The sequence below is a fragment of the Oncorhynchus clarkii genome, chromosome 10 (genome assembly GCF_045791955.1).
Source record: "Oncorhynchus clarkii lewisi isolate Uvic-CL-2024 chromosome 10, UVic_Ocla_1.0, whole genome shotgun sequence".
In the NCBI taxonomy this organism is placed as follows: Eukaryota; Metazoa; Chordata; class Actinopteri; order Salmoniformes; family Salmonidae; genus Oncorhynchus; species Oncorhynchus clarkii.
In genome coordinates, this window is record NC_092156.1 from 26147909 (window position 1) to 26165381 (window position 17473).

The window sequence follows — 17473 nt, forward strand, 5'->3', positions numbered from 1 at the left end:
CTCCCCCTAGTTAAGGGATCATCAAATACATTCAGGGGGCCGGAACATAATTAAAAATAATTTGTAGAATGCAAATTGACCGCATGAAGCCCAAACAGATATAACGTTTGATTAAAACACAGTAATTTCAAACCTTGCTTATATTTGTATATACGTATCTATCACCAATTTTTATTTAACCTAGGCAAGCCTGCCTAATATACCAACAGGAACAGTGGGTTAGCTGCCTGTTCAGGGGCAGAACCCGAGATTTGTATCTTGTGAGCTCAGGGATTCGAACTTGCAACCTTTGGGTTACTAGTCCAACACTTTAACCACCAGGCTACCCTGTTGCCCCATATATCTCTTGATTATGCATGTGAATACTTACAGATTTCCAAAATTAAAATCTCTTGGAGCTTTTTTAGAGTATTTTATGAACAACAATTTACAAAAATGTAATTAAAAATAAATGTCTGCTCAGAAAACTTGGGGACCAAGTAAAATGACCCACAGACCAAATTAGGCACGCGGGCCGCCAGTTGGGGAACCCTGCCCTAGTTTAATCGGCCAATCTTCTGTTTCTACTACCATTTGTGGACATAAATTAATGATATGTACCCACTGATTTTTGATGAATATCTAGTTGCGGCCATATATATTGGCACCCTTGCACTTAAAAATATATATATATTTATTCTAAAATAAATTGATTATTGGATTTTCTTGTTATTGGATTTTTAACATTACAGAAATAAATATATTTTTGTAAAACATTTATTGAAATTCTCAAACATTCAAACATGGGGAGTTTTGATAATGTTGTGGGGTTGCTTTGCTGCCTCTGGTACTGGGGAACTTAAACATGCATGCGCAAGGCATCATGAAGTCAGCAGATTATCTACGGCGAGATCATAAAACAGCAGTTGATGGAGAGCACCCCTCAAACATTGAAGAATTAAAACAGTTTGCTGGTAAAAAAAAGGGGGGCCAAATCACAAAGGTGTAGCAAGCTCATTGATGGCTACAATAAGTGTTTGTTTGCAGTTATCATGGGAAAAGGCTATGTAACCAAGTACTAGCTCCGGGGTGCCAATAATTATAATTTTGTCCATGCCATTTGTCTCCATTACAACTTAAGTTTACAAAAAATACAATTGGTTCTGCAATGTAGAAAATCCAATAACAAGGTGTTATTCATTATTATTTCAACTCATTTTTTAGAAGAAATTGGGAATCATTTAAGAAAGGTGCAAGGATGGCAATTTATTTCACATAAATTTTAACTTATGAATGCCTCATGAGCTTTAGTTCAACAGTCATACCCAATCAGAACCCAAAATATAGCCTACGCTTGTTTTATTCCAATTTTTGTGAACAAAATAAATGTAAACAGATTCTGTATAGACTCAAAACAAGCTTAAAACTATAATTTTGATATAATGGTCAGTACTTACATCCATAGCTCTGTCTATGAATTTGAGTGGTTGCATTACTCCAGCCCCATCCCTCAGCTTTTTACCGAAACAGTGGTGGGGGCAACGCTTTGTTATTGTTTCAACAGTGGTTTTGCCCCTTTAAAGGCAAAAGCTTGGGAGACTTGGCTTGATCCTGCCTTGAAAAACATATTCCACAACCCTTTCACCTTAAAAATGACATCCCATTTATTGTGACAATGTAACCAACTCCCCTACTTGACACATGATTTCTTTGTTGGCCATTGTCAACAACTACTGCTTGTTGGGCATGTTGGCATAAGATGATGCATTAGCATCACCCAGGAGAGGAGCGAGCGTAAGGTTAGCCTTAAAAATAACTCCATTCATTTCCATAATAGCAATATTTTTGTTATATTTAGTGTAGTTTTCCTAGTCCGACTTTGAACATCAACATCATGCACGTTGTTCAGTACAGAGCATCCTAACCTCACATATTGATACCAAAGCCAACACACAATCGATGGTCTCTGTTATGACAATAAACATATAACAACTCTTATGCAAAATACTCTGAATGGTCAAAGCCACAGTGTTACTGAGTTTCAATTAGGTTTGCTTTCAGTCCCTCCGATAGCGGCAATTACGCAAGGCAAATATGATACACACTCAAAATGCATCAACTCGTTGCATCTGAATTAATTAGACTGGTTACATCCTAAACAGATAGCAATAGGGATATTTCCCCCCTTTACACATCAACCGTAGGGAGAATGTTTATGTCGAGTCAACCAAGCAGATATAAACACAATTGAACTCCAAATAGGCACACATACACCATACACACTTACTGTGTGTGTGTGTTTGTTCATTCCTGCGTTTGTGCATACACGTATGCTTAACAGGTTGAGGGAGGTCCGGAAGCAACAGGGGTGGTTTCTCCCAGTAAACTCTGTCTGAGCTGGTTTGTGAATGCACTCGAAGACTCCCTCAATTAATGTCAGCCCATATTTTAATAGGCTGTGGCAGCTCTCACAACAGCTCCCTGACTAAAGTGGACACTGTACTCACCCCTTGCTCGGTTACCCCTCAGTCCCCCCAACCTCCCATAGAGTTTATCTCTAGGGTACAGGACTTGTTTATGCCACTCGCTCTGCGTGGCATTCTCTGGAGGCGTTGTGTGGGCTCTAGTCAAAATGATTTCATTTTCCCTATTACGCCCACAGCATCTTAATGTCAGCAGGGATGTGCCAGTTACGTAACATGTAGCACACTCACGATGGGATGTTTAAAACATGCAGATGGGCGCCAAATTGGGGATTAGCAAGCAAGAGAACATCAGCCAGAGAAAGGGAGACTGAGTGAGATGGACTATATGCTGTGCTACAGCCCCCTGGCTTTGGGGCACAGGGGCTTATGTTAATTTGATACGGCTCTCGTGAATTTAACATTGATTGGTCCTGCCCCTTCCTCTCCTCAAATTCAGTTCTAACTCAAACCACTCACCAGATAGACGCTGCTAAAAGATCAAAGGCGGATAACTGTCTGGACAGAACATCACATCTTCTCCCTGTGTTGCCTTTCAACTGACCCTGTCTTTCGTTGGGCCTTCACTTGACTGAACTCCCCTCTCCCAACAGCCCCTACAGGGGCATTTGATAGGGCTAATAAGCAACATAAACAATCGCACGCGCACACATTGTTTTCACCTGATCCCATACTGTGAATAGTTGAAGGGAAAATAAATATTTCTGCCTTAATTAAACATCAAACATTCACCTGACTTAAATCTCTATACTGTACATAGGAAAAAGGCAAATCTGCTTTCATAGATCAAATTTATCATTAATCTATGAAATATAGCTGATTATTTTTATGGTGTGTATGCAAAGGACTGGAGCTTCAAGGAAATTGAAGGCCCACCTAATCACTGTGCCAAAACATTTAATTTGCATTGACTGGGTTACTATGGTGAAAATGGTAATTATTCCACATATGACCACGATTTATAAGATCACATCAATGTTAGGGTGTGGTAGGTTAAGACTAGAGCAAAATGCTGCATTCATTGTGCTCTAATGTAAGTGAATATCTCAAACCTGAAGTATTTGCTGTTCCTGATCAGTCCATATTTCTAACATTATCAATGCTGCTTTCATGAATTCAAAAAGAGTGTTTCTTCCTAATAAACTTAGCAAAAGAAGAAAAATCCCTTTTTCAGGACCCTGTCTTTCAAAGATCATTTGTAAAAATCCAAATAACTTCAGATATTCATTGTAAAGGGTTTGAACACTGTTTCCCATGCTTGTTCAATGAACCATAAACAATTAATGAACATGCACCTGTGACGGTCGTTAAGACACTAACAGCTTACAGACGGTAGGCAATTAAGGTCACAGTTATGAAAACTTAGGACACGAAAGAGGCCTTTCTACTGACTCTGAAAAACACCAAAAGAAAGATGCCCAGGGTCCCTGCTCATCTGCGTGAACGTGCCTTAGGCATGCTGCAAGGAGGCATGCGGACTGCAGATGTAGCCAGTGCAATAAATTGCAATGTCTGTTCTGTGAGATGCCTAAGACAGTGCTACAGGGAGACAGGACGGACAGCTGATCATCCTCGCAGTGGCAGTGTAATAACACCTGCACAGGATCGGTACATCTGAAAATCACTATGATCACTTGGCTACATAGCTGATGCCTGCTGGGCTGTTCATTTAATCACGGTACTCCATTTTGTTTATTTTATATATCTGTCGGCCCCAGCCTCGAACTCGGGCCCTGTGTGTAGTTAACTGACCCTCTCTGCCCATTCAATGCCATTTTACCTGTTGTTGTTGTCTTAGCTGATTAGCTGTTGTTGTCTTACCCGTTGTCTTAGTTAGCTCTCCCAATCAACACCTGTGATTGCTTTATGCCTCGCTTTATGTCTCTCTAATGTCAATATGCCTTGAATACTGTTATTTCGGGTAGTTATCATTGTTTCATTTTACTGCGGAGCCCCAAGTCCCACGCAACATGCCTCGGATACCTCTTTTGTCCTATCTCCCACACATACGGTGACCTCATTTAGCATAACTAGTGCCTCCAGAGATGCAACCTCTCATTGTCACTCAATGCCTAGGTTTACCTCCACTGTACCCGCACCCTACCATACCCCTGTCTGTACATTATGCTTTGAATCTATCCTACCACGCTCAGAAATCTGCTCCTTTTATTCTCTATCCATATCGCACTAGACAACCAGTTTTAATAGCCTTTAGCTGTACCCTCATCCTACTCCTCCTCTGTTCCTCGGGTGATGTAATGGCTAACCCAGGCCCTGTGTGTCCCCAGGCGCTCTCATTTGTTGACTTCTGTAACCATAAACGCCTTGGTTTCATGCATGTTAACATCAGAAGCCTCCTGCCTAAGTTTGTTTTTCTCACTGCTTTAGCACACACCGCCAACCCTGATGTCCTTGCCGTGTCTGAATCCTGGCTTAGGAAGGCCACCAAAAATTCTGAGATTTCCATCCCCAACTACAACATTTTCCGTCAAGATAGAACTGCCAAAGGAGGAGGAGTTAGCCTGAAAAGTTCTGTCATACTTTCCAGGTCTATGCCCAAACAGTTCGAGCTTCTAATTTAAAAAATTAATCTCTCCAGAAATAAGTCTCTCACTGTTGCCGCCTGTTATAGACCCCCCTCAGCTCCCAGCTGTGCCCTGGACACCATATGTTAATTGATTTCCCCCCATCTTTCTTCAGAGATCATTCTCTTAGGTGACCTAAACTGGGATATGCTTAACACCCCGGCCATCCTACAATCTAAGCTAGATGCCCTCAATTTCACACAAATTATCAAGGAACCCACCAGGTACAACCCTAAATATGTAAACATGGGCACCCTCATAGATATTATTCTGACCAATTTACCCTCCAAATACATCTCTGCTGTCTTCAATCAGGATCTCAGCGATCACTGCCTCATTGTCTGCATCCGTTATGGGTCCGCGGTCAAACGACCACCCCTCATCACTGTCAAGCGCTCCCTAAAACACTTTTGCGAGCAGGCCCAGGTATCCTGGAAGGATATTGACCTCATCCCGTCAGTAGAGGACGCCTGGTTGTTCTATAAAAGTAATTTCCTCACCATCTTAAATAAGCATGCCCCATTCAAAAAATGTAGAACTAAGAACAGATATAGCCCTTGGTTCACGCCAGACCTGACTGCCCTCGACCAGCACAAAACCATCCTGTGGCGTACTGCACTAGCATCCAATAGTCCCCGCGATATGCAACTTTTCAGGGAAGTCAGGAACCAATACACACAGTCAGTTAGGAAAGCTAAGGCTAGCTTTTTCAAACAGAAATTTGCATCCTGTAGCACTAATTCCAAAAAGTAAAGTCCATGGAGAATAAGAGCACCTCCTCCCAGCTGGCCACTGCACTGAGGCTAGGAAACTGTGTCGCCACCGATAAATCCACGATAATCGAGAATTTCAATTTCTCTATCCTGTTTTAGGTCAGGATCAGCACTTTTATTTTAAGAATGTGAAATCTCAGAATAATAGTAGAGCTAATGATTTATTTCAGCTTTAATGTCTTTCATCACATTCCCAGTGGGTCAGAGGTTTACATACACTCATTTAGTACTTGGTAGCATTGCCTCTAAATTGTTTAACTTGAGTCAAACATTTCGGGTAGCCTTCCACAAGCTTCCCACAATAAGTTGGGTGGATTTTGGCCCATTCCTCCTGACAGAGCTGGTGTAACTGAGTCAGGTTTGTAGGCCTTCTTGCTCGCACATGCCTTTTCAGTTCTGCCCACACATTTTCTATAGGATTGAGGTCAGGGCTTTGTGATGGCCTCCCTAATACCTTGACTTTGTTGTCCTTAAGCCATTTTGCTTTGGAAGCATGTTGGGGTCATTGTCCGTTTGGAAGACCCATTTGCGAAGCAAGCTTTAACTTCCTGACAGATGTCTTGAGATGTTGCTTCAATATACAGTGCCTTGCGAAAGTATTCGGCCCCCTTGAACTTTGCGACCTTTTGCCACATTTCAGGCTTCAAACATAAAGATATAAAACTGTATTTTTTTGTGAAGAATCAACAACAAGTGGGACACAATCATGAAGTGGAACTACATTTATTGGATATTTCAAACTTTTTTAACAAATCAAAAACTGAAAAATTGGGCGTGCAAAATTATTCAGCCCCCTTAAGTTAATACTTTGTAGCGCCACCTTTTGCTGCGATTACAGCTGTAAGTCGCTTGGGGTATGTCTCTATCAGTTGTGCACATCGAGTGACTGAAATTTTTTCCCATTCCTCCTTGCAAAACAGCTCGAGCTCAGTGAGGTTGGATGGAGAGCATTTGTGAACAGCAGTTTTCAGTTCATTCCACAGATTCTCGATTGGATTCAGGTCTGGACTTTGACTTGGCCATTCTAACACCTGGATATGTTTGTTTTTGAACCATTCCATTGTAGATTTCGCTTTATGTTTTGGATCATTGTCTTGTTGGAAGACAAATCTCCGTCCCAGTCTCAGGTCTTTTGCAGACTCCATCAGGTTTTCTTCCAGAATGGTCCTGTATTTGGCTCCATCCATCTTCCCATCAATTTTAACCATCTTCCCTGTCCCTGCTGAAGAAAAGCAGGCCCAAACCATGATGCTGCCACCACCATGTTTGACAGTGGGTATGGTGTGTTCAGGGTGATGAGCTGTGTTGCTTTTACGCCAAACATAACGTTTTGCATTGTTGCCAAAAAGTTCAATTTTGGTTTCATCTGACCAGAGCACCTTCTTCCACATGTTTGGTGTGTCTCCCAGGTGGCTTGTGGCAAACTTTAAACAACACTTTTTATGGATATCTTTAAGAAATGGCTTTCTTCTTGCCACTCTTCCATAAAGGCCAGATTTGTGCAATATACGACTGATTGTTGTCCTATGGACAGAGTCTCCCACCTCAGCTGTAGATCTCTGCAGTTCATCCAGAGTGATCATGGGCCTCTTGGCTGCATCTCTGATCAGTCTTCTCCTTGTATGAGCTGAAAGTTTAGAGGGACGGCCAGGTCTTGGTAGATTTGCAGTGGTCTGATACTCCTTCCATTTAAATATTATCGCTTGCACAGTGCTCCTTGGGATGTTTAAAGCTTGGGAAATCTTTTTGTATCCAAATCCAGCTTTAAACTTCTTCACAACAGTATCTCGGACCTGCCTGGTGTGTTCCTTGTTCTTCATGATGCTCTCTGTGCTTTTAACGGACCTCTGAGACTATCACAGTGCAGGTGCATTTATACGGAGACTTGATTACACACAGGTGGATTGTATTTATCATCATTAGTCATTTAGGTCAACATTGGATCATTCAGAGATCCTCACTGAACTTCTGGAGAGAGTTTGCTGCACTGAAAGTAAAGGGGCTGAATAATTTTGCACGCCCAATTTTTCAGTTTTTGATTTGTTAAAAAAGTTTGAAATATCCAATAAATGTCGTTCCACTTCATGATTGTGTCCCACTTGTTGTGGATTCTTCACAAAAAAATACAGTTTTATATCTTTATGTTTGAAGCCTGAAATGTGGCAAAAGGTCGCAAAGTTCAAGGGGGCCGAATACTTTCGCAAGGCACTGTATCCACGTAATTTTCCTACCTCATGAAGCCATCTATTTTGTGAAGTGCACCAGTCCCTCATACAGCAAAGCACCACCACAACATGATGCTGCAACCACAACATGATGCTGCCACCACAACATGATGCTGCCACCCTGGTGCTTCACGATTGGGATGGTGTTCTTCGGCTTGCAAGCGTCCCTCCATTTCCTCCAAACGTAACAATGGTCATTATGGCCAAACAGTTCTATTTCTCCAAAAAGTATGATCTTTGTCCCCATGTGCAGTTGCAAACCGTAGTCTGGCTTTTTTATGACAGTTTTGGAGCAGTGGCTTCTTCCTTGCTGAGCGGGCTCTCAGGTTATGTCGATATAGGACTCATTTACTGTGGATATAGATACTTTTGTACCTGTTTCCTCCAGCATCCTCACAAGGTCCTTTGCTGTTGTTCTGGGATTGATTTGCACTTTTCGCACCAAAGTACTTTCATCTCTAGGAGACAGAACACGTCTCCTTCCTGAGCGGTATGTTGGCTGCTTGGTCTCATGGTGTTTATACTTGCGTACTATTGTTTGTACAGATGAACATGGTACCTTCAATTTGGAAATTGCTCCCAAGGATTAGCCAGGCCTGTGGAGGTATACAATTTAATTTTTGAGAGGTCTTGGTTGATTTGTTTGATTAGATTTTCCTATGATGTCAAGCAAAGAGGCACTGAGTTTGAAGGTAGACCTTGAAATACATCCACAGGTACTCCTCCAATTGACTGAAATTATGTCAATTAGCCTATCAGAATCGTCTAAAGCCATGACATAATTTTCTGGAATTTTCCAAGCTGTTTAAAGGCAAAGTCAACTTAGTGTATGTGTAAGGGTTTTCCTGTGGTGAAGGAGAGGCGGACCAAAATGCAACGTGGTGGTTATTCATGTTTTTAATAAAGACATGAACAGACTAAACAAAACAAGAAAAGTGAAAGGACTGTTTAGGTTATCTGGTGCAAACACAGAGACAGGAACAATCACCCACAAACACACAGTGAAACCCAGGCTACCTAAGTATGATTCTCAATCAGAGACAACTAATGACACCTGCCTCTGATTGAGAACCATACTAGGCCGAAACATAGAAATACCCAAATCATAGAAAAACAAACATAGACTGCCCACCCAACTCACACCCTGACCATACTAAATAAATACAAAACAACGGAAATAAAGGTCTGAACGTGACAGTATGTAAACTTCTGATCCACTGGAATTGTGATACGGTGATTTATAAGTGAAATAATCTGTCTGTGAACAATTGTTGGAAAAATTACTTGTGTCATGCACAAAGTAGATGTCCTAACCAACTTGCCAAAACTATAGTTTGTTAACAAGAAATTTGTGGAGTGGTTGAAAAACGAGTTTTACTGACTCCAGCCTGTGTATATAAACTTCCGACTTCAACTGTATATCCATCCTGACCTGCCTTTCTAAAGTCTTCAAAAGCCAATTTAACAAACAGATCACTGACCATTTCGAATCCCACCTTATCCGCTGTGCAATCCGGTTTCCGAGCTGGTCATGGGTTCACCTCAGCCACACTCAAGGTACTAAACAATATCATTACCGCCATCGATAAAAGACAGTACTGTGCAGCCGTCTTCATCGACCTAGCCAAGGCTTTCAACTCTGTCAATCACAGTATTCTTATCGGCAGACTCAATAGCCTTGGTTTCTCAAGTGACTGCCTCGCCTGGTTCACCAACTACTTCTCAGAGTTCAGTGTGCCAAATTGGAGGGTCTGTTGTCCGGACCTCTGGCAGTCTCTATGGGGGTACCACAGGGTTCAATTCTCGGGCAGACTCTTTGCTCTGTATATATCAATGATGTTGCTCTTGTTGCGGGTGATTCCTTGATCCACCTCTACGCAGACAACACCATTCTGTATACATCTGGCCCTTCTTTGGACACTGTGTTAACAAACCTCCAAACGAGCTTAAATGCAATACAACACTCCTTCCGTGGCCTCCAACTGCTCTTAAACGCTAGTAAAACTAAATGCATGCTCTTCAACTGATCGCTGCCAGCACCCGCCTGCACGACTTACAATATGTGGACAACTACAAATACCTAGGTGTCTGGCTAGATTGCAAACTCTCCTTCCAGACTCATATTAAGCATCTCCAATCCAAAAATAAATATAGAATCGGCTTCCTATTTCGCAACATTGCCTCCTTCACTCACGCTGCCAAACGTACTCTCGTAAAACAGACTATCCTACCGATCCTCGACTTCAGCGATGTCATTTACAGAATAGCCTCCAACACTCTACTCATCAATTTGGATGCAGTCTATCACAGTGCCATCCATTTTGTCACCAAAACCCCATATACCACCCACCACTGCGACATGTATGCTCTCATTAGCTGGCCCTCACTATATATTCATCACCAGACCCACTGGCTCCAGGTCATCTACAAGTCTTTGCTAGATAAAGCTCTGCTCTGCTCTGCTCACTGGTCACTATAACAACACCCACCCGTAGCACGCGCTCCAGCAGGTATATCTCACTGGTCATCCCCAAAGCCAACACCCCCTTTGGCCGCCTTTCCGTCCAATTCTCTGCTGCCAATGACTGGAACGAATTGCAAAAATCACTGAAGCTGGAAACTTATATCTCCCTCACTAACTTTAAGTATCAGCTATCTGAGCAGCTTACCGATCGCTTCAGCTGTACAAAGGACAACCGGTAAATAGCCCATCCAACTATCTACCTTATCCCCATATTGTTTTGTTGTTGCTCTTTTGCACACCAGTATTTCTACTTGCCCATCATCATCTGCACATCTATCACTGCAGTGTTAATTTGCTGAATTGTAATTACTTCGCACTACGGCCTATTTATTACCTTACCTCCTTACTCCATTTGCACACATTGTATATAGATTTTTCTATTGTGTTATTGACTGTACGCTTGTTTATCCCACTTGCGTTGTTTATTGTTGCACTGCTTTGCTTTATCTTGGCCAGGTCACAGTTGTAAATGAGAACTTGTACTCAACTGGCCTACCTGGTTAAATAAATGTGAAATAAAATTTAAAAAACCTGCGGAACAGGTACAGGATGGCAACAACTGCCCGAGTTACACCAGGAACACACAATCCCTCCATCAGTGCTCAGACTGTCCACAATAGGTTGAGAGAGGCTGGACTGAGGGCTTGTTGGCCTGTTGTAAGGCAGGTCCTCACCAGACATCACCAGCAACAACGCCGCCTATGGGCACAAACCCACAGTCGCTGGACCAGACAGTCTTGGCAGAAAGAGCTCTTTACTGACGAGTCACGGTTTTGTCTCACCAGGGGAGATGGTCAGATTCTCTTTTATCATCGAAGGACTGACCGTTACACCGAGGCCTGTACTCTGGAGCGGGATTGATTTGGAGGTGGAGGGTCCGTCATCGTCTGGGGCGGTGTGTCACAGCATCGTCGGCCTGAGCTTGTTGTCATTGCAGGCAATCTCAATGCTGTGCATTACAGGGAAGACATCCTCCTCCCTCAAGTGCTACCCTTCCTGCAGGCTCATCTTGGCATGACCCTCCAGCATGACAATGCCATACTGCTCGTTCTGTGCATGATTTCCTGCAAGACCGGAATCTCACTGTTCTGCCATGGCCAGCGATGAGCCCGGATCTCAATCCCATTGAGCACCTCTGGGACCTGTTGGCTCGGAGGGTGAGGGCTAGGGTCATTCCCCCCAGAAATGTTAGGGAACTTACCCTTGGTGGAAGAGTGGTGTAACAGTAACAGTAAAAACTGGCAAATCTGGTGCAGTCCATGAGGAGATGCACTGCAGTACTTAATGCAGCTGGTGGCCACACCAGATACTGACTATTACTTTTGATTTTGACATGTCTGTGGAACTTGTTCAGTTTATGTCTTAGTTGTTGAATCCTGTTATGTTCATACAAATATTTACACGTTAAGTCTGCTGAAAATAAACACAGTTGACAGTGAGAGGACGTTTCTTTTTTGCTGAGTTTAGATGAAATTGGCAGGGACAAAAAACACTGGGAGAAAGTGAGCATGGGTACTTATTTTTTTAAATGTTATTATTTTTACCCCGTTTTCTCCACTAATGGTAGTTACAGTCTTGTCCCATCGCTACAACTCCTGTACAGACTTGGGAGAGGCAAATTTTGCGTCCCGCCAAGCCGCAGTGCTTCTTGACACACTGCTCTTTTAACACAGAAGCTAGCCACACCATTGTGTCAGAGGAAACACGTACAGCTGCCAACTGATGTCAGCGTGCATGCGCCCGGCTGCCACAAGGAGTTGCTAGAGCACGATGGTACAAGGACATCTTAGCCGGCCAAACCCGGACAATGCTGGCCCAATTGAGCGCCGATTCTCCCGGTCGTGACCCATCCTGGGATTGCACACGGATCTGTAGTGACGTCCCTAGCACTGCGATGCAATGCCTTAGACCGCTGTGCCACTCGGGAGGCCCAGCGCATGGGTACTTCTAAAATAAAACTCCTTGCCCAAAGACATAGAGCTAAAGGTTAGAAATTAGCTATTGACAGAGGGCAATTTTGTCAGATAAACCACCAGTGACAAATGCTGTTGTTGACATAAAATGTTGCTGAAGAGCGCAGGAAACATTCCTTTTTTTGACAAGGCCTGTGGTTCTCCTACCCATTGTCAAGCCTTGCCCACTCTGTCCAGCCACTGTGTTGCCCCTGGGGCCTGTTAGAGAGAGCACAGGAGGCTGATGAGACTCCAGATGACCCATGGGGGGATGAGTCAACCGAGAGATGGCCAGGCTTTCTGCGTGTCGCCTGCAGGGAATGCAAGTAAGGCCAACGTCTTTAATTTACGATATACTGTAGGCTTAGCATTGTGTGTATTTCTACTTTGTGTTAAGATTTTATCATGTTGAATGATGTAGGCCAAGCTTAAATAATGAGATCAATGAATTCATAGTAAGTGATGTAAGTATTGTAACGAATCATTGTTGTCTCTCATTTAGTTTGCTTCAGCACACACAGCGCTGACTCTGTTTTTTTCTCCTCACGCAATCAGGTCACTGGCAGTTCAGTGTCCAGACATCCATACAAGTAGACATTTACCTACTGAGACGCCATGATCTTATTCGGAGCGGCCTGCCCCACTCATATTTTCATACGCCACACGCATTCATACTGAGACATTGCAGTGAAATACACAACAGGCAGAAAGGAGAAATTGACTTGACTTGAGTGTTATATAGTGCTCATTTTCAATGGAATACACACGGATACATTTTGACATACACTGGGCATTTTGTAGAAGCGCTTGCCACCACAATCCACTGATATGAAAAGCTGTAGGCTTTTCATGTCAATAGTATTGTTTTTGGCTAGTGAATAACCACCACATTCAATTTGATGTACTGTAATTCACATTCCCATCCATTTTCAGGAAAGATGCATGAGTATTCAGTTACCTTGGAGGGAAGAGAAAGATACTATACTGGACAAAATGCTAAAAGCTTTAGTTGTGATCCTGAAACAGAATGGAAACCCCACATTGATATGTACACCATTCCCTTTCACAAAGACTTTCTGTGATAGCTTCTGTTTATTATCATTAGGCCTAATATCTGGGTTAGAATTCAAATCCACACTGTCACAAGTGTTAAAACACGAGTAACTTCAGTACTCCCAACATGAGCTGAAAGGCCTGGTAAACTGGTAAATTAATGTGGACTAAATAAAGTCCTCTAATTCTAGGCCCTTAAGTCACTTATGAGCTCTGTACAATCTTATTGCCATAATAACATATTGAGGACATAGGGGAAGACTTGTTCGTGACCACAGTGAAGCCATGGTGGTTTCGCTCTGGCTTGCCCTGGCAGGCTTCTCCTATGAGAGGGCACAAGATCTGAGCTATAATGTTCACCCTCACCTTGGAGCCTTAAGCAATAAGGCCCGATGGGGTGTGGTATATGGCCAATATACCACGGCTAAGGGCTGTATCCAGGCACTCAGCGTTGTGTTGTGAATAAGAACAGCCCTTAGCCGTGGTATATTGGCCATACACCACACCCCATCTGGCCTTATTGCTTAATTATCCTATTTTCCCCAAAGTGCACTTACAGTATATGCTGGACTGGTAGTAAGGAAATAAATAGTTTCATATTAAATCATAACAGTATGTGCTGTCTAAGATCAGCCTGCAGAAGGTTGGCTTTCTCACTGAGATAAAATGTACATGCTCTCCTACTCAGTTGGAAGGAGAAAAAAATATCCTGAAAGATCTTGTGTGGCTCAGTTGGTAGAGCATGGTGCTTACAACACCAGTGGGTTCAATTCCCATGGAAAAAGTAAAAAAAAATGTCTGTACACACTCTGGATAAAAACATTTGCTAAATTACTAAAATGTAAATGCAGTTTCTCATTTATCAGAATAAATAAACAACCCTTTGTTGCTGGTCATTTCAAATAGTAAATAATTTGCCGATGTGAATGCTTCAACACTGTTTGTAAAATAACACAAGAGTTTGGTGCTCTTCAATGTTTATTTGTGGCGGTAATCAACTTCGGCTGAGAATCTTGGTGACCTTTTAGAAAATGTAGCCCTATTTGGGAGCCGGGCCAAAGATAACAATGACTGTGTTTCCCCATATCCACTCTCCACTCTTATTAATAATAACAAATCCATGTGACAACACCATTTTTTGAAGACCATCTGCACTAAATGTGCATTTGAAAAGGGAAGCTGCATAAACACTGCCACATATCGTGTTCTTGGTTAATCTTTGTGTTGCAATTTCAGAAAGATGGCTTGGAAATGGTTCCAAAGATGCATAAATATGACTATTGCTTGGACCGAACTATAAAACAAGTAACAACAAGGATTTAGGTTAATAATAAAAACCACGATTTGGACTTTATTGATCATAAGCAAAATGACACCAGGCCATTTCATAGAAGCCTTGCAATTCTCAGTCGGATGGATGGACAATGGGGTCCTTTATGACAAGCTGGAGACACTAGTCCATTTGTGACACTTCCTTATAGCTGTGCTTTACAACCCTGTGACGCCCTGGAAGTGTAACATTCAAATAAAAATGAAAACCATGCCCTGTTTCTCCTTCATTTACTCCCTTGCTTTCAACTAAACGTATTCCGTGCTTTATGGCTTCTGGTTATATCCCATTTTAGGTATGTTTACGTTTTGTGTCATGGATGGCGAACATATGTTTCAGATCAATTCCACAAAAGCTTCAAAAGCCATCTTTGCGTGCATGAGTCTGGTAGCCACTGTTTGGTTCCATGTCTAGAGACCTCTAGGGCCCATGCCTCAGTTATCGGTATGGAGGCTCAGGCTGGTGAGGGGCGGGCCTATAGAGCTGCTGTAACCGCATCGGTCTGGTTGACCAGCCTCCGGGTAACTGTCCAATGACCCGTAGGTTCACAGGATGCCCATGTCCAGAGAGCGGGGCACTGGGGCTCAGGATTTGGGTCTGGCCCGGCTGGGAGTCCAGTGGAGGTAGACTGGTGTGGGTCAGGGCAGATGGCGAGGTGGTGGAGGAGGATGGCAGGGGGAAGTGGGGAAGCAGGATGGCGGGGGTGAGGCCGTAGCGGAGCTGGAAGACCCGGGGCGGGCCCTGGGCCATGAAGCCGTTGGTCCGCTGGGGTTCCGGCTTCTCATCCCGCATCTTGTCCTCTCGCTCCTCTGGCTTTTTGGGTTTGCTGGAATTCCGTTTGGCTCGGTTGAGCTCCTGGATTTTCTCGGCCTGAGCACGGCGGATGTGGTAGCTCTTCCTGGAGCTTTGGAAGGAGTCCAGAAACCCCTCCAGGGGCACGTTCCCCTCCATGAACTTCTCCAGGAGGTCCTGCAAAGCAGAGGCCCACAAATAAATGGGTATCAGGAGACAGGAATTCAAAACAAAAGGATTCCCAACCCCTGGGAACAGTTCAAACACAGCCCCACATGTAAAAGTAGATTTCACATTAACTTATGTTTTTCCATTAATACAGTGTCCACCACACTTGCACTGGCACAGCCCTAGAATGATTGTAATCAGTCTGTAATCAGTCTGACTGGCAACTGTGCCCCCAGTCATGGGGAGCAGATGGAAGACCCGTCTAGCCCAGTATGGGGGGAGTGAATAATTCATGACAGTCTAGTCTGCACAGCCCACCTCCCCAAACACTCTAACCTCTGTCTGAGCACAGCCAATGGAAATGACTAAATTAACAGGCTACGCACACAAAAAAGGCTTGGGTCATTACTGTGTCTCTTCCATATCGGAGCAGCACAAATGGTCCCCACAGTACCCCCATAATTGCCCTGGACACTGTTTCTTTCTTCACAGTTGCCAGCTGTAGAGGGCTTGACATAATCAACACTATGATATTACCTTCAGCCTCTGGGGCTGAAATCTGGCGTCTTCAACAGGGAGCCGCTAAAGATAGTGTGGCGATACATAAAATCAAATGGTGTTAGAAGGCTGGAACACACAAAAGGACCCACCCACCCTTAATGCCATACGTTAGAGAAATAGATTGTGTGAAATCCATCTAATAAACAAATGGCCTGAGGGTCGTCTATTTTTGAGAGACCCATGTTTTTTCAGTGCTGGTTAAGAGCCATCACTCAACACAGTCCTATTATGATGAGGGTCACCCAATCAATCAGGCTGACTGCTGCCCTAACAACTTTGAGTCATGGAGCCATCAATCGGGGTTGTGTGAGGTGGAGGAAGCACAGTTTATTTAAGTCTTTGTGCTGGACGGCCTTGCATGGATAAATCAAAACCTGAAGGAAGGATTGTGTGTGGGGGGTAGTCTCTGGAAGTAAGCCTTTCTCTTGATGGGAACGTGCTGTATAGGACTGTAGTCTGTTCACAGTTATGCATTCGGTCACCTACTTAAAGGGTTTGTGAAATGAAGGATTATAAGGACCACTTGCTAATGGATCAAGCTCAATAAATGTGTTGCGCCATGTGTTCCTCGCCAAATAAAAATGTTTTATCACCTAGGACAGTGTCAAGGTTGCACAAATTTTCTGGTAAAAAATAACCTCACTCACAAGGGTAAAAACATACCGATATGTGCCCAGCAAACTTGACCCCATGACTCTATTTCCATTGGCCCTGTGCGGTTGGCAAGGTGTGCACAGGCTAGCCCACACCAAGCCCAATATGGGCTAGACCACACCAAGCCTAGCTACTTCATAATATAGAGGCAGAGGCTCATTAGAATATTTTGGGGTGTGGTTTGCACACAGTTCTTTTTGTGCAACCATTACTGATGTGTGACGCCAAAAATATTTGATCTTATACACTGTCAACATTGAAGTCTTTATAAAGACAAAGATGGAATCCGCAGTAGGGGGAAATTGTGCCACTGGCCGCCCCACCTCCGTAATTATTTTTTTTGTCAAGCTGAGGAGCGTCGTGCAGCATGGTAAAAAAAAAAAATACAGTACAT

At 43.3% G+C, this 17473-nt stretch overlaps 1 protein-coding gene across 1 annotated transcript in view; it reads right to left on the minus strand.

Moving 5' to 3' along the window:
• Positions 1 to 14892: 14892 nt before the first annotated feature.
• The window catches only part of LOC139419485 (vacuolar protein sorting-associated protein 37D-like), a 39300-nt gene continuing 36719 nt past the window's right edge, over positions 14893 to 17473 (minus strand). The window contains exon 4 of the mRNA XM_071169434.1: positions 14893 to 15873. Within this exon, the coding sequence (XP_071025535.1) occupies positions 15343 to 15873 (531 nt within the window). The 3' untranslated portion in view covers positions 14893 to 15342. The remainder of the gene's footprint in view (positions 15874 to 17473) is intronic.